General features: G+C 39.0%; 3 protein-coding genes across 4 annotated transcripts in view; 1 reads left to right on the top strand and 2 right to left on the bottom strand.

Moving 5' to 3' along the window:
- slc35a1 (solute carrier family 35 member A1) lies at window positions 1-10,034 on the bottom strand. The gene is made up of 8 exons (XM_016514548.1): window positions 9,899-10,034; window positions 9,565-9,742; window positions 9,032-9,191; window positions 7,435-7,587; window positions 5,516-5,582; window positions 5,268-5,444; window positions 4,940-5,074; window positions 1-356 (listed from the first exon to the last, which is right to left on the bottom strand). Exons 1-8 carry the CDS (start codon window positions 9,906-9,908, stop codon window positions 223-225), a joined length of 1,014 nt encoding a protein of 337 aa, XP_016370034.1. The 5' UTR covers window positions 9,909-10,034; the 3' UTR covers window positions 1-222.
- Window positions 10,035-11,668: 1,634 nt separating this feature from the next.
- Window positions 11,669-13,287, bottom strand: LOC107709991 (zinc finger protein 239). Of its 2 annotated transcripts, none has more exons than XM_016514665.1 (2): window positions 13,218-13,287; window positions 11,669-12,370 (listed from the first exon to the last, which is right to left on the bottom strand). In XM_016514665.1, the coding sequence occupies exons 1-2, from the start codon at window positions 13,276-13,278 to the stop codon at window positions 11,769-11,771; spliced, it is 663 nt and encodes a 220-aa protein (XP_016370151.1). In that variant the 5' UTR covers window positions 13,279-13,287; the 3' UTR covers window positions 11,669-11,768. The 2 variants fall into 2 exon arrangements, with proteins under 2 accessions (XP_016370151.1, XP_016370160.1); XM_016514674.1 differs by lacking the exon at window positions 13,218-13,287 and adding an exon at window positions 13,122-13,207.
- A 2,523-nt stretch (window positions 13,288-15,810) lies between these two features.
- Window positions 15,811-17,622, top strand: part of bub1 (BUB1 mitotic checkpoint serine/threonine kinase) — a gene marked incomplete at its 5' end in the record, with an annotated part of 27,852 nt that continues 26,040 nt past the window's right edge. Inside the window, 2 exons of the mRNA XM_016514608.1 lie at window positions 15,811-15,815; window positions 17,324-17,383. Of these exons, the coding sequence (XP_016370094.1) occupies window positions 15,811-15,815; window positions 17,324-17,383 (65 nt within the window). The remainder of the gene's footprint in view (window positions 15,816-17,323; window positions 17,384-17,622) is intronic.

Here is a 17,622-nt window from a genome sequence, read left to right as displayed (position 1 = left end):
TTTTTTTTTTTTGACAGCCCTAGTACATTCAGTGTAGTGTTGTGGCATCAGTGTATCTGCATCAAGACCTATAAATGAAATTATACAGAGAGAGAAAAACAACATAAAACCAAAGTGTTCCAGTCCTTCCCACAGCCCACTGCCACCCTCCTTCACTCCAAACACCGGTCCTCGCTCCTGCTGTAGTGTAGTCCGTTCATGTCCAGCAGCAGATGCGTCGCGTCAGACTGCGATGAGTTTCTGTGTGTCCTCTCCATCTGTGCTGGGCTTCTGCACTCTGCTGGTGTCTTGTTTGGGCAGTCCGTACAGGTAGATGGACACACACACCAGCAGCGCTCCGCCGAGGAACGTCGCCGCTGCAAAGAGCAAAGAGCGAGTGAGCACGACACGCTGCTCCTCTATAACACTTCATCGCGAGGCCCTGCCTCTCGACATGAACTAACCATGCAAAATACTTATGAAGCATCCTAACTGTTACATTCAAAAGTTGTATCTGTCAATATTAAGGCAAGACAGAACAGGCAAAAGCATGTTTTTTGGTCTATTTTGCAAGTGGAAAGAAAACATCTGAAACACACGATTGCAAGCGTTTACATGATTTGTCTTGCTTAGTTGGGGACATTTGACTGATTGCACAGACACTATTGGACGAGAGCTGAATTGTATCACTGAATCATCAATGAACTGACTTTAGCTGGAAAATGACTCTCTGTTGTTGTCTTGCATCACTAACAAACTATTTTCATCTATTTGCATCTGTAGAGTTCAGTTTCAATCCATATCTTTAAAGGCGGTGAGTTTGTTTCTCCAATTCGGAAACACTTACGCACGGCAAACTTTTCCTCTCTATATTCTGAAGGCTTTTACTGAGAAGCGTGTTCGTATTTCATTCACACTGATTTGTACATTTTATTCCTGAAAACATGGTGAAAATGTGTTTGTTTTCTATCTGTTGACAGTATTTTCTGGTTTATGGAGTGATAAAAAGAGAAATCCCCTCTGGAAAAACCTTTAATGTGTCAACAAAATCAAACAGGAATTATGAACCTGGCTTTATCCAGTGTTCAGATTTATGTTCGGGAAATATATGCAAATGAGTGTATATTAAATGAGATAATATCTCATTTGCATATGTAAACATTAATCAGCTGGGGAAGTCTGGAGATGTCTGTCTATCAGTAACATGTTTCCTCTTCAGCTGTGCTGTCTTGCCTTAAAGAACTCCAGCTAACATGCACTTATTGACCTTATTGTAATGTAAACTCATTCAGCCATGTGGAGGAAACCAGATTAACTATCATGATGAGCTGCAGATGAATCATCAGATGCACATCATCTGTGTTTGGAAGGTTTGTGGCTCAGTTCTTACAGGGATCAAACATTTCTGTATACTACAGTGCTGCTTGAAAGTCTGTGAACCCTACAGAATTTTCTATATTTCTGCATAAATATGACCCAAGAGATCATCAGATTTTCACACAAGTCCTGAAAGCAGACAAAGAGAATCCAATCAAACAAATGAGACAAAAATACATACTTTGTACACCGTTACCCTCCCAAGAAGCGGTCGACCGACAAAGATCACTCCAAAAGCAAGACGTGTAATAGTCCACGAGGTTGCAAAGAAACCCAGGGTAACTTCTGAGCAACTAAAGGCCTTTCTCACATTGGCTGATGTTAATGTTTATGAGTCCACCATCAGGAGAACACTGAGCAACCATGGTGTGCATGGCAGAGTCGCAAGAAGAAAGCCACTGCTCTCCAAAAAGAGCATCACTGGCCATCTGCAGTTTGCTAAAGATCATGTGGACAAGCCAGAGAACTATTGCAGAAATGTTTTGTGGATGGATGAGACCAAAATAGAACTTTTTGGGTTCAAATAAGAAGCATTGTGTTTGGAGAAAGAAAACACTGCATTCCAGCGTAAAGCCGCGGTCACACTAGACTTTTCGTTCCATTGACTTAATAATAATAATTTTAATTTATATAGCGCCTTTCCAACACCCAAGGTCACTTTACAAGTCAGGTTTAAGGAACATAAACAAATTAACATCAATACCAGAAGACAGAACACATACCAAGAGCCGAGAGTAATATACAGAGACCACTTACAAAGTTAGATTAGAGATACAGAGAGAACGTAGGTAAACATCCATAACAGGGTTCAAATTACAGACTGAAAACTGAAGAGAAATACTCAAGAGAAAAATGTGTTTTTAAGAGGTTTTTGAAGGAGAGAAGGGAGGAGGCTTGACGGATGTTTTGGGGAAGAGCATTCCACAATCTGGGAGCCACAACACTGAAAGCTCTAGATCCCATAGTCACCAGACGAAACTTAGGGGTCACTAACAATCCCTCACTAGAAGATCGTAAGCGGGCAGGAACATAAGGCAGGAGTAATTCAGATAAATATGTAGGACCGAGGTTATGGAGAGCTTTATAAGTGAGAATTAGTATCTTGTAGTTTATGCGCAAGGAAACCGGAAGCCAATGAAGGTGATGTGATCGCTCTTTCTTGTGTGGGTAATCAAGCGAGCTGAGATATTACGTAGGTGGAAAAAAGCTGTCTTTACTACTTTACCAATGTGATCATTGAATGAAAGAGTGGAATCAATGAGAACACCAAGATTGCGAACTTTAATGGAGGGCATAATCAGATCACCATCGAGATCCATCAGTTGGCCAGAGAGCTTAGATACAACAGCTTTAGAGCCAATCAGAATTACGGATTTATCAGAGTTAAATTTAAGGTAATTTGCCTCCAGCCAAAGCTTGAGTTCCTTGATGCAATTTGTTAATGCTGGCGGAGGAAACACTGAGGTGGAAGGTGGGCTAAAATAAATTTGAATGTCATCTGCGTAACAGTGGAAGTTAAACCCATAGCGTTTGATTATTTGTCCAATTGGTAGCATATAAATTATAAAGAGGAGAGGGCCCAAAACAGAACCTTGAGGTACACCAGAACTGATGGATTTGGTAGATGATTTGTGTTTCTGGTATATAACAAATTGTTATATTTAATTGTTATAATTAACTTCCATTCATACACATGTGAATGAGTCAGACCAGAAACGCAAGCCCGGGCGAAGATATTTCGCTGCATAGCAAAGTTCAAATTTGGTGAAATCTGACCTGCGAATTCGCGTCACGTGAATGCATGAGACCAACAGAAGATCAAAACGTCACAAAGTGACCTCTCGGTACAGAAATGGAGGAAATGCTAATTTTAGTAGTCACATCATCCTGTTTTATACAAAACAACTTTAAAAGATTACAAAAATCACATAAAAAGAGAAGCGGCTTGGTTTGCGATGGCAAAGGAAACAGGAGCGGATGGTACGTTTGAACAGTGAAACGTGTAATTTTATGTGATTTTTCTATTACATGAGATTTGTATGTGTGCGTGTACTTGAGTCCAGTCTGTGCTGGAACGCTACTGTCAATCAAACTATCGTGGGAGGGGCCTGTCTGTGTGACGTCATTCAGACAGGCATCTAAGATCGGCTCGATTTGAGAAATGGGAAAACATTTAACCAGATTTTTAAAAAAACACGGGGTGGATTTTTATCATTATAGGGTGGTTGTGTACACACACTGCCAACACACATTTCAGTTCAAACAACTTGTAAAAGTGCATGTAGCATCCTATGACCCCTTTAACTATACTTGTGACTGATTGTTGTCACTTAAATAGAAAAGAATTATGACTAGTGAGATTATTTTGGCGCATGATGTCACATCCTGCTCCCGCCCCTTTTCACAGCACCGTCCGAACAAATTTCGCATGCTCAAAGTCTACTGACCATGGCTTAAGAAACTCGTCCCATCTGTGAAACATGGTGGTGGTAGTATCGTTTGTTTTGCTGCATCTGGACCAGGACGGCTTACCATCATTGATGGAACAATGAATTCTGAATTATACCAGCAAATTCTGAAGGAAAATTTCAGGACATCGGTCCGAGAACTGAGTCTCAAGAGAAGGTAGGTCATGCAGCAAGACAACGACCCCAAGCACACAAGTCCTTCTACCGAAGAATGGTTAAAGAAGAACAAAGTTAATGCTTCAGAATGGCCGGGTCATAGTCTGGATCTTACTCCAGTTGAAATGTTGTGGAAGGAGCTGAAGCAAGCAGTTCATAGGAGGAAACCCACCAACATCACAGAGTTGAAGCGGTTCTGTACTGAGGAATGGGCTGAAATTCCTGATCAGCAGTTACAAGAAACATTTAGCTGCAGTTATTCCTGCAAAAGGGGGTCAGGCCAGATACTGAAACAAGAGTTCACACACTTTTGCCACTCACAGGCAAGTAACACTGGACCATTTTTTCTGGATCAAGTGTATATTTTTGTCTCATTTGTTTGATTGGGTTCTCATTGTCTACTTTCAGGACTTGTGTGAAAATCTGATGATGTTTTGGGTCATATTTGTGACCCTGGACCACAAAAGCAGTCATAAGAAGCACGGGTATTTGCAGCAATAGCCAAAAATACATTGTATGGGTCAAAATTATAGATTTTTCTTTTATGCCAAAAATCATTAGGATATTAAGTAAAGATCATGTTCCATGAAGATATTTTGTAAATTTCCTACCGTAAATATATCAAAACTTAATTTTTGATTAGTAATATGCATTGCTAAGAACTTAATTTGGACAACTTTAAAGATGATTTTCTCAATATTTAGATTTTTTTGCACCCTCAGATTCCAGATTTTCAAATAGTTGTATCTCAGCCAAATATTGTCCGATCCTAACAAACCATACACCAATGGAAAGCTTGTTTATTCAGCTTCCAGACTGGTTTTGTGCTCCAGGGTCACATTTATGCAGAAATATAGAAAACTGTGAAGGGTTCACAGATTTTCAAGCAGCACTGTATATACGCCAGCAGACCAGCTGCCGCCTGAACAGAAGATGACATGACTGAACGATGCTCTCACTGATCTGCAGGCCGAAGAGAACGACGGACGCCACGGTGGACAGGACGATGGCAGCAGCCGCAGAGAAGCCCTTCATGATGTTATCGGTGTATTTCACCACCACAGACGTGTACATTCCTCCCACGCTGGCCAAAACTGCAGGCAGAAAGCAGAGAGAGAAACCCGTCAAACCGCTTCATTGGCATTCAGGAGCTTTGCGTTTACAATGAGAGGTGTGACGCCCGCTGGGGTCTGTTTAAATGGACAGGACGTTCCTGTTCAGTGAGCCGTATCCTCCAAACGTACACGACTTCACAGTGGAAATAAAGGTCATGCAGACGTTACTCACAGATGACTAAGCAGACCCACGGCGTGTATCCGTAGAAGAAGCCTTTCTCCAAGACTTGAGCACCGTCTGTCATGAAGACACCTATGAGGGTCACCACGATTCCTGACAGGTACATCTGGATATTTCGCACCCACAGAGACGTGTCCGAACTCTTCAGCACCTTCTCGAAGTACACACCTGATCCAAAACAGAGAGTCACTAACGCTCCGTATGAGAAACCACCAAAAACATGACTGAACATATGGTACCTGCAAACCCAGAGCAGAGCACCGCCACTGCGATCGCCATGAAGCCCAGGAACGGGTTCTGCTCCACCTGAAGCACAGCGAGACGTCCTCATTTCAGCCACAGATCAAACACTTTAGGACAGCCGACATTATACATCGACACTACTGGTCAAAATTAAGATGCTTTAGAAACAAGTCTCTTCTCCTCACCAAGGCTGCATTGACTTGATCAAAAATACAGTAAAAACAATAATACTGTGAAATATTATTAGGGCCCAAGCCCCTAGGGGGCTTTTAGGGGGATAATGGGAGGGGGGGCCCCATGGCACACCATTTGACCTACAGTCACCAAAATTCATACACATGTAGATCTCATCAGCCCCAACAACTTTCGCACTGCATGTCATAGGCTCCGCCCAACAGGAAGTCAGCTATTCAGGGTTTTGTGAAAAATGCATGCTGCGGAATTTGATATACTCATCCTAGGGTTTTCATCCGATCGCCACCAAACTCAGACAACATGATCTCAAGATACTTGGGATGTTAAATTGTGAAGGGATTTTTGATAACTCGAACGGTTTAGCCGTGGCGAGGTGACAAAATTATGGCAAAAAAGGGAAACATGAAGTGTTATAATTTCAGCATACAGTATTCAGTCTGATTTTGATCAAACTTCAGCACTTTCGTTGTATGAGGCCAATCACATAGATGTGGCTATTAGGAGTCAAAGTTATAGTGCCACCAACTGGCAGCAGGAAGTGTGTCATTTTCAAAATGCTTTGAAATCAGACTATACTTTTTCTTAATTTACTTCAAACTCATGAGAATAATGTCAAGACATGGCCGATGTAAAACTGTGAAGGGATTCTTGATATCTTACATACTGTTGCCATGGCAATGCGTCAAACTTTAATATTCTTTTGCAGTGTTTTTGAGGCACTTAACATGCTTAGAGTTTCATGAAAATCGACACACATCGGCATTAATGATCAGCGGTGCACATAAGTTTTTCAGTCTGGTTCTCATGGGAGCACCTGGAGATTTAGTTTGGTGCTCACACTGCACATAGCATGACTCATTAAATATAACTATAAATATAACTATCCTTTTAGTTATTTCGTTTTTTATTTTAAAATTAAAATAAACAAAATAATAAAAAGTGTGATAACACTATATTTTAAAATAAAAAATTAGTACTAAATAAAAATACAATTATTTTATATTACACTTAAAAAAATACAATGCTAATATATATATATTTTTTCATTTTTTCCTTAATATTTATTTATTTAATTAAATTTAATTTTTTTAATATGAATTTTCAACATTTTCAAACCTAAAATCAGCAAGCTTTTATTTTGGTGGGTTGTTGTCACCAAAATAACTTGCTCGTCAGTGAATGCCACAGCTGCTTGCGCTGAAACCAGCAGTGCGTAGCCTGGATTTATGCTAATGATAGTTAGACACTGGCAAAAGCTCAGAAATGAGTGTGGAGCAGGCGCTCTATAGCGCCACCTTTTGACTAAAGTGGGGGTGGGGTAGTTTTAGCTACAGACACCAAACTCTGTACATATATTGCTCTCATCAAGCCGGACAACTTTCTAATGTACAGTCATTAGCTACGACCAACATTAAGTCGGCTATTTTGGTTTGAATGTGGATTTTTGGAAAATTCAGGCTGTGCGTTATTGGATCATGTGACGCTGAAGACTGGGGTAAAATTCAGCTTTGATCACAGCAATATATTACTTTATTTCACTGTATTTTTGATCAAATAAAAGCAGCCTTGGTGAGCAGAAGAGACTTCTTTCAAAAACATTAAAAAACTTTATTCTAAACTTTTGACTGGTAGTATATAACACTCTTGAGGCTCCAATCTAGACGCTACTGATTTCAAGCAGTCAATAAATCAGCTCATATGTGGCGAGTGTTGATCGTACCTGGACTTTGGTGGACTGCGGCGGCGTCCACTGCACCAGTGTGACTCCTCCACACAGCATGAAGACTGAAAACCACTGCAGGCGGCTCAGAGAGCGGCCGAGCATCAGCACCGTACACAGGGCTGTACAGGGGATCTTCAGCTGATACGTCACCTGACACACAAACAGCGTCAGTCTGCAGCATTTGCTTGCTTTTCTTCCTTTGACTGGCAAGGAAAACTCACCTTTCCCCCATTCTCAATGAGGTAAAGCCAGAAGAAAGGATTTATTCAAATGTAAAATGTGTTTGTCAACATGAAATGCTATTCTCCCATAACCTGACACATTTCTGAGTCAAACAAGATATTCAATGAGAAAAACAGGTAGGGCGAGATTCCATATGACTGACAGATGTGTGACAAATACGACATTTACGACGTGACCTGAAAAGCAAAGTCACTTCAGAGTGTACTGATGAAAGGTTTTGAAGACCAACAATATCAACACGATGAACGATATCGAGGGAATCACTTTTCCAGCTGGTTGATTCAGCTTGTTATTTGCCTAATAAATTTGTTAAGCACTGTGTATAGCTACATAGTTTGTGAGGACATATGTTCAGCAATTCTTTTTAATAGTTAACTTTTAACTATTTTTGAATTATTCGGTTCATCAGTCATCAAAGCTCGGTGAATATTGGTCATAGACACAGAGATTTACTTAAAATTTCACCAAGCTGATTACTCACTAAAAACTCCCATAGATCATGTTTTCAGGCCATTTCAAGGCTTATTTTGACAAAGTGGTTATATCGAAGTGTGTGAGTTGTTTACTTACTTTTTTAAAAGTCTTCCCATTAATGCCATTATATTGTTCATTCAGACTAATTTGCGATCGCGCATGAACACAAGAGGCGGGTTTTATCGCATGAACCAGTCATATCCAATCATATCGCGATGGAGGCATTGCCTCCTCACACGCGACTTTCCCCCATTCATTCTCAATTACCCCCCACCAAACACTTTAGTTGGTCTGTTAAAACTCAATGGGCTCAGGGGAGGCGAGAGAGATGTGGACTCCTGCTGGTTACAAAACGAGTGATTTATAAACTTTTCTATGTCATACTTTGTAATATTTGGATTGTTTTATTTTTGTACTATGATTTTGAGGAGACACTGCCTCCCTTGCCTCCTCGGAGGAAACTGCCCTGATATATATACATAGGCCATGGCTAGACAGGCGTTTGAGAACGCATCGCTTGTCTTACTGGAGAAATTGTATTTACGCGATCCGCCTATGCTACATGATGCCATGAAACTCATAAAGGATGAAAAAGACATTCATTGCACTGGTTTAGAAACTGATTGTACGATTGTCAGGGAATATCAATCTGTTCCTCACATGAATCTATCAGGTAATGGCAGATTTACAGCACACGTCGTTCAGACTGCTGTCTTTATACTGGGTAACTACAAACTGTTGTTACAGCGAGAGCTGCATGAAAGTTCTTCCTAAATGTCTAATTTTGTGTTCAACTGAAACAGTTTTGAACGACAGCAAGGACATGATGACAGACTTTGTATTTCTGGAAGCACGGAGGTCATTGTGTTCATAATACCTGGTAGACAGCGGCATCCAGGTTGCTTAAGGCCACGAAGGCCATGTTGTTCTGGATGGCGTAGACGACCGACGGCACGCTCAGCTTCAGCAGCTCCTTGGGACTCTTGAAAATGTGGCTGACCACTGCGCTTCTGAACCGGCCCAAGTCTCCCGTCTCCCTGCGTCACACAGCATCACAGCAGACGTGAGGAGGACAAAGCACACTCACCGCACTTTACTCTGACAGACAGACAGAGACACAGACACACACACAGTATGCAGTATGGAGTACCTCAAGGCTCAGTACTAGGGCCGTTACTTTTCACGCTTTACATGTTACCCTTAGAGGTGTTAATTATCGGACCTAAAACCTCTGCATATAATAACCTAGAACACTCTCTAACACTTGATGTCTGCTCTGTTAATTCCTTGTCATTAGTTAGGAACCTAGGTGTGCTATTTGATTGCAATCTTTCCTTCCAAAGCCACGTTTCACACACACACTCTCTATCTCTCTCTCTCTCACACACACACACACACACACACACACACCTGACCAGCATCCCCAGGCTCAGCAGCAGCTTGATGAGCTCCGTCAGGCACACGGCGGTGGTGGAGAAGTACAGGTCCGAGGACACGGTCCTGGTGTATCTGAGAGCCACCGTGTATGCGGCAGCGATCAGGGTCATGACAGCCAGGCAGTAGATCTTGAAGATCACACTCACGGACTCTGAGACACAACAACACCAACATCACTGCACTGATCCGTCACTTACATTCACGATCAGTCAAGAGCTTCATGAGCAAACCAATCCGTCACGTGAAGTACCAGCAGCACGATATTATTAGTTGTTTTGATTTGTGTCCTACAGTACCGCTCACTTACCGCTCGCCATGATTGATCTCTGTCGGTTAATCAGTGTTGATAGTAATCGATCTTCTGTCTTCTGATCAGGACGTCTGTCTGCATTTCTGTTTCCAACACGACTGAAGACGAGCGCAAGCTAGCGTCAGGAGCGACACACAGGCACTTCCGGCTGCACACGCACACACCGGCGACATTTCAAAATAAAAGTCTGCTTGTTTATAGCCCGATGTTTCAACAGTACCTCAATTAATAAATCTACATTATTTATACCGGCAGTGATAACTCTCATTTTTATGATACAGTTAAAATGCAATTTTATATTATTTATTCAATTTCCCCAATTATTAACCATATTTAGTGTTTTAAATTCGCTTTAGTAGTGTTTTCACAAGTAGTACTGCCACTTCAAATAAATAAATATAAAAATAAAAAAAACTACTCGCACATAATATTAATGAAATACAGCCACTTACGTGTACTTAAAGAGAGAAACTTTCATGACTATGAACACACTTAAATAAGTGTGCACAAATGTCACATTCAGTTTTACTTTAAAGTACATTTTAAATCATTAGGTTTTACTTTTGTCGTGCTTCACAGAGGTACATACTAATAACATACTAAAGCACATGTAAAGAACTTAATTTTATACCATAGTGTGTTATTTGATATGGCAATATATTTGAAAAGGCAACTTTATCATTACAGATGTGTCAATACTACATGCCATACATTTCAATTTCAATGACATTAATTCATTAATAAAGTATTTTTAATAAAGTATTTAGTTCAGCATAAATGCTTGTCAGTACAATCAGCAGCAACACTTTAACCACATTTCAAAGACAATAGAAGTAATAATGAAAAAGATGTCCTGAAGTCTTACTTAAGTGGGTTAAAAACAATCTAAAGTTCATCTAACTGCATTTAATATACATTTTTATTTTAACTTAAACTATAATATATTTAATTGCAATTTATATGCAAAAAAGGTCTGGTGTGCAGTCAGACAAACAGACACTTACACATGCAATGTCACTTCAAAATAAACGTATTTTTATTCATGCCAATGCATAAAAAAAATATATTTTTTATCAAAATTAAAATGATCCTGTTTTTTATAATGCAAATAAAATAAGTCATTTATGATATAAAAGTTATTTATACAAATAAAAGTCATATATATATATATATATATATATATATAGGTTACTTTATTTTAAGGTGTCCTTGTTACAGTGTAATTATACATATAAGTACTGAGTAATATTAATTAACTACATGCACTTACTATATGGTTAGGGTTAGGTTTTGGGTTTGGCTTAGGGTTACTTGCATGTAATTATGCATAATTAATTGTTATTATAATAGTAAGTACATGCAACATGTGTAACAAGGACACCTTAAAATAAAGTGTTACCTATAGGCCTATATACACACATATATATATATTGTAATAAAAGCTCTTTAAAAGTATGCTAAGGTTATTCCTTTTTCACAAGGGTGAAATTCTTTCAACCTGATCTTATGCTTTCGTTATAGTTTTTAATCAGTTTTATAGAATCTACATCGGCTGGATTACATGTAATTTCCTAAGAAAAGTATTCTTATTCATGCAAATGAATAAGGAAAACTATTATTTCTCAAAATAAAAATGATCCTCCATTACTACTAATTAAGTCATTTATTATACCATTAGGCAACCCAAATCAGATGAATCTCTTTTTTCCACTCATGCAATTATACCACCATAAACACAAAAGAATAAAGCAGTTTCACAAACAAGAGTTTTTGATAGATTTGTATTGTTCTCTTCGCATATACCGACTGGAAGTGAAGCAAGCGCTGGTGTTTTGGGGGAGTCTGAAAGCAGAGGTAAAGCTGGACATCAAGCGGGCTCATGCGTCTGGTGTCGGTGAGCTCTGAGCTGATGGTCCCTGAGGTGCTCAGGCCGGGAGAAGCTCCTCTCACACTGCACACAGCCGTAGGGTTTCTCGCCGGTGTGTGTGCGCATGTGTCTGCGCAGCTGGCCGCTCCTCCTGAAGCTCCTCTCGCACTGACAGCAGTGGTGGTGCTTCTCTGCCGTGTGTACGAGTGCGTGCCGCTGCAGCTCCTCTGTGCTCTTGAAGCTCTTCTCGCACTGAGCACAGTGATGGGGCTTTTCTCCAGTGTGGATCCTCCAGTGGACTTCAAGTCTCCCCGGTCTGAAGAAGCCCTTGCCGCACTGCGAGCAGCGGTGGGGTCTCTGGCTGGAGTGTTTCTGTGCGTGCTCGGACAGGTTCTCCTGAGACGTGAAGCACATGTGGCAGTGTGAGCAGCGGTAGGGCTTGTCTCCGGTGTGTATGTGCATGTGTCGTCTGAAGCGCGCTCTCACGCTGAAGCTCTTCCCACACTCAGAGCAATAATGAAGCTTGTGTGCTGAACTCTTTCCCAGTGTTGCTCCTCTTGTCTTTTCCACTTCTTCATCTTCATGAATCATGGTGAGAACTTCTACAAGTACAATGTAAATGTTTTATTGCTGATAAATGTTAAAAAGTACATATGTGACCCTGGACCACAAAACCAGTCATAAGGGTCAATAAAGATATACTGTATGATCATTTGTAAACATTGGAAGCAAACAGCAAACGTATTTCCCCTAGTGGAAACATTCGGTACTGCGGCCAAACAAAATTCTCATTTTTTTTGTGATATCAACCTCAAATTTGGAACACAACGTTGTTAGATTTATGGCTTTGATTTTCTAGCAGGTTTAGAGTAAAACATGTTTTAGAAAATAAGTACTTCATATATGTGACCGTGGAGCACAAAACCAGTCATAAGGGTCGATTCTTTTCTGGAATATGAATACATAATCTTTCCATTGATGTATGGTTTGTTAGGATAGGACAATATTTGGCTGAGATGCAATTATTTGAAAATCTGGAATCTGAGGGTGCTAAAAAATCTAAATATTGAGAAAATCATCTTTAAAGTTGTTCAAATTAAGTTCTTAGCAATGCATATTACTAATCAAAAATTAAGTTTTGATATATTTATGGTATGGAATTTACAAAATATCTTCATGGAACATGATCTTTACTTAATATCCTAATGATTTTTGGCATAAAAGAAAAATGTATAATTTTAACCCATACAATGTATTGTTGGCTATTGCTACAAATATACCCCAGCGACTTCAGACTGCTTTTGTGCTGCAGGGTCACATATTATGAACAAATGGTACACTAAATAAACTCACTTTAGTTTATACTCATCTGGTTATACTGAGCGAGCAACATGAGTTCCAGAATCCAGTTGAGAACAGACATTAGTCCAGGTCTGATCCGTCACTTACCTTCAGATTTCACTCCACATGGCTCGGTTATATCTTCATATTCCTCCTTTGGTTGCATCATTTTATGAACTGCTTCAAATGGAAACACAAGAGCATTCAGAACACAAGCTACTAAATCATATGAATACTGGCATCATAAACGGCTTCACTCTTAACTTGATTTTCTCTTCATTTAATCAAAAAATGACAACGCAGTCACTCACCAAACATAAACCCTAATATTTCTGAAAGAAGTCTCTTCTGCTCACCAAGACTGCATTATTTAGATTAAAAATACAGTAAAAACAGTAAAATTGTGAAATATTATTATAATGTAAAACAGCTGTTTTCTATGTGAATATCTGTTAAACTGTAATTTATTTCTGTGATGCGCAGCTGTATTTTCAGCATCATTACTCCAGTCTTCAGTGTCACATGATCTTCAGAAATCATAATAATATGCTGATTTGCTGCTCAAGAAACATTTCTGATTATTATCAATGTTGAAAACAGTTGTGCTGCACAATATTTTTGTGGAAACTGTGACGCATTTTATTTTTCAGGATTCACAGATGAACAGAAAGTTCAAAAGAACAGCATTTATTTGAAATAGAAATCTTTTGTAACTTTATAAATGTCTTTACTGTCACTTTTGATTACTTGAATGCATCCTTGAATAAAAGTATTAGTAAAGTAAAAGTAAAAAAATATTCTGAGCAGTATTGTTGACGCTAAAGATGAACAGAAACACTAATATCTAGAAAAGAAACATTACTGCTGTGTCTTGACATGAAGACGTAACATAAGGGTGCATTTACACAACAATTGTACTAAAAAATGGTTTTTCCATTGTTCTTGAAAAGTTTTGCATTTTTGTGTATGACAGCGTTGTCAAATCGATCACCGTTCACACAGATCAGCGAAAACGACTAAAAGCGTTGTATTATTCATGCTAGGCCAGTAGTAAGCGATGTCACAATGTTTAGGCCCCGCCCACGGCCGCTGACTGGCCCCGCCCTGAGTGAGCCATGTTTATCTTCACGCTAGAGCATTTAAAAACAGCATTCAAGTTAGAAATGTCTTCTTACTAAAGCTATAGAAGTTATTCGGTCAAGAGCAGTGAGTGATTTTCTGTTTTTATTTATTGTTTGGCTCATATTAGCAGCGTAGACAGCAGTAGGTACTGTATATTACACTTCTGCCACACAGATCTAATATAGACATGCGATTTCGTTCCCAGCTGTTTACCTTCACAGACATAACCCACTGTGTTTATGTAACTCATGCGTTTTTAACAAACTTTTGTGTATTTGAAAGTTTAAGCGCAATAAGACATGAAAGAGAGCTTAGTTTAGTGCTCATGCCGTGTGACATACAGCCGCTTTCTGTGCGCTCAGAAAACACTTTATCAGAAGTTTAAACTGATATGGCTGTAAAACGCATGATTTCAGCACGATAGAAACGATAATCAAAACCAAGCAGATGTTTTTTGGCAGAGCATCTGAGGTGTGATCTGTAAAGGCTCCGCCCTATTCTGGAAAAGGGGGCGGGGAGAAGCAGCTCATTTGCATTTAAAGAGACAGGCACGAAAACAGCGTGTTTCTGCTTCCACTCAAAATAGGCATTTTCCAAATGATATAATAAATGATCTGTGGAGTATTTTGAGCTGAAACTTCACAGACACACTCTGGGGACACCGGAGACTTATTACATATTGTAGAAAGGGACATAATCGGTGCCCTATAAAGGATTAGTTTACTTCCAGAATAAAAATGTCCTAATAATTTACTCACCCCTCTGTCATCCGAGATGTTCATGTCTTTCTTTCTGCAGCTTCAAAGGACTCTACACGATCCCAGCCAGTGTTGGGTAAGTTACTTTCAAAAAGTAATTAATTACTATTACTAATTACAAAATCAATATTGTGTTTAAATTACTTTACTAATTACTCTGTCTGAAAAGTAATTTAGTTACTCAATAAGTAACTTATTCAAATCGCTAATAAGGCTACACTTCATCTGAGGTAAATTCTGGCTTATTCCTCATAGCAGGTCTTCTTTCAAAAACGATGAAAACTACATGAATCTTGATTTTTTAAAATCTATTTTTTGTATCTAGGTGACGGCGTTTGCGTGCTGGTGACTGCATATAATGAGCTCATATACGGGAAAGACTGTACCTCGCTTTAGTTTCATACGGATTACATAATCAGAGAATATTTGTTTTCGATTTGAATTCGTTAATTTAAAAGTAGACACTTAAAGCTTTCTATAGACATATTTCTCATGTCTCTGTTTCAAGTATTCGCTGAGTTTGTGATGCGTAGAAAGTTGCTCACGGAGACCGAGACGGCAGAAAGCACACCCTGTTTGTTTTGTTTATTTTACAAAAGCACAATGTTTTGTTGTTATTGTCAGCGTACACAAATAAAAGTAGGCCCTTTTTAGATTCGATTGATTTGAGTCTTATCTGTATCTGAGCATTTAAGGTTTCTCTGTGAATCAGGAAAAACGGAAAGTGAACGCGCCGGCGCGCAGAGGGTTAAAGACGCTGCATTCAATTTTATCTTTATTTTATTTCAATTCAATATTGATTTTAGAACTGTTTAAATTATTTACAGTATGTAACGCAAGTACTTTATAAGTACCTGTAATTAAATTACCTAAAAATGAACAGTAGTCTCTTACTTTACTTTTTCAGTGGATAAGTAATTTAATTAGAGTTACTTAGTAACGCGTTACACCCAACACTGATCCCAGCCGAGAAATAAGGGTCTCAGAAACCTTAATTTCTTAAGACAGAAAGACACAAACATCTTGGATGAGTAAAGTGAACTACTCCTTTAACGCCCACTCAGGCAGGACATTCTAATTCACAAATCACACAGAACATGTTTTTCACAAATCACACAGAACAAGACTCGGCAGTGGAGTTTGAAAGAAAGAAAAAAAAGTATTTTTTAAACTTTTAAATGTCTTTTGACTTGAGCACTCGAGACACTGCAGAGGAGTGGAAAAGCGTGTGAAAAACACTTAACGTGGCTTAATGTTCTCAAACAACCAGGGAAGATCAGGGTTTTTTTCTCACGTTTCACTTGTCATAAACACTATACTTCTAAGACAATAGCATCGTAATCGAAGTGGATATTTTACGCTTAACGTGGCTTATGCACGGAGCCCCACAAATGACATGCAGGGAAAAAAATAGCCTAGGCCTAAAGCTTGAGCACAACTTACTATCTCGTTTCCTCGTATTGAGTAAATTGTGCTCACGATATAAAGGTTTGTTCGCTCGATTTGATTCAACTAAAAACGTGGCCACAATTTAGTAAAACATTTGTGCTTGACTAAAATTTAAATTAATAGCTTACATTGTGAACTTACAATAGCAGAAATAAGCATTTTTATTGAAAGTAAAGGTCCATGTTTAAAAAATATATAAATCAATGAAACTAGAAAAAAACATTTAAGAGATTGTTGTTTAATTTCATTTTATACATACGTAATACTGTAAACAGACTGCAGCCCTTTAAACCTGCTGCTGTCACTCTCTGATTTTGACTGAATAACTTCAGTAGCTTTAAAAAAAAAAATGAGTGTGTAGCCTATTTAATTCATACAATCAAGACTACGCACCATTTTATTTTTACATCTGATTATTCAGTAACTGCATCATTTTTATTAAAGCTACTGAAGTTATTCAGTCAAAAGCAGAGAGTGATCTGCTGTTTTTTGATTCAGGTCCCCATCACTTCGTTTATTGTTTTTCTCACATGATTTCCGTGATGTTTTTATTCTCTGTAACAGAACTGGTCGTTTTTCTAACTCACTTGTACAGTATGAGAGCTAATTTCTGTCATCGCCTGTTGCTGCTGCTTCACATAGTGTTCAAATGTTTACTGTAAGGATTTATTACATGATGTTTACACTGGAGAAATACAGTAAACCAGGTCTGGCCATTGGATAAATAATGCTACCAACACTGTATTTATCTTACTGTAAGGGTAGGTTTGGGGTTGGGGTAGGTGTACATGTTAATAAAGCCTCACACCTTATTAATGTGCTGGAAGCACAATCTGAGAGGGTAGCACCCCGTTCATCATCTGCTTTCACTGATCACCACTGCAGGGCGTTTGAGCTGAGCGTGCGCAGCTATGCTGGAGAAGACCCGCTGGATCCCTGGGATAAGTAAGAACACCTTTAATGCCTTAATTATGCTTTCAAAACCTTCCCCATTTCTGCCTGTTACTCGTGGTCAGTGTTGGGGGTAACGCGAGTTACGTAATCAGATTACTTTTTTCAAGTAACTAGTAAAGTAACGCATTACTTTTTAATTTACAAGAGAATATCTGAGTTACTTTTTCAAATGTTACTTTTTTCTCTCCAATTTATTGACTGACAGCTCTCCTGTCCCCATGTTGAGAGAA

This window comes from Sinocyclocheilus rhinocerous, unplaced genomic scaffold (genome assembly GCF_001515625.1).
Source record: "Sinocyclocheilus rhinocerous isolate Xijiao unplaced genomic scaffold, SAMN03320098_v1.1 scaffold372, whole genome shotgun sequence".
Taxonomy (NCBI): domain Eukaryota; kingdom Metazoa; phylum Chordata; class Actinopteri; order Cypriniformes; family Cyprinidae; genus Sinocyclocheilus; species Sinocyclocheilus rhinocerous.
Note: the sequence above shows the minus strand (reverse complement) of the source record. Positions and strands in the feature narration are given on the sequence as shown.

What these genes read in the sequence shown, in the direction of transcription:
- slc35a1 (XM_016514548.1), bottom strand. An exon ending in AGCCTGGGGATGCTGGTCAG is followed by an intron (nt 9,192 to 9,564) that starts GTGTGTGTGTGT and finishes TGTGTGACGCAG; the next exon opens with GGAGACGGGAGACTTGGGCC. An exon ending in TCTCTTCGGCCTGCAGATCA is followed by an intron (nt 357 to 4,939) that starts GTGAGAGCATCG and finishes TGCTCTTTGCAG; the next exon opens with CGGCGACGTTCCTCGGCGGA.
- LOC107709991 (XM_016514665.1), bottom strand. Translation starts at nt 13,278, where the DNA reads ATGATGCAACCAAAGGAGGAATATGAAGATATAACCGAGCCATGTGGA. An exon ending in ATGTGGAGTGAAATCTGAAG is followed by an intron (nt 12,371 to 13,217) that starts GTAAGTGACGGA and finishes TTGTACTTGTAG; the next exon opens with AAGTTCTCACCATGATTCAT.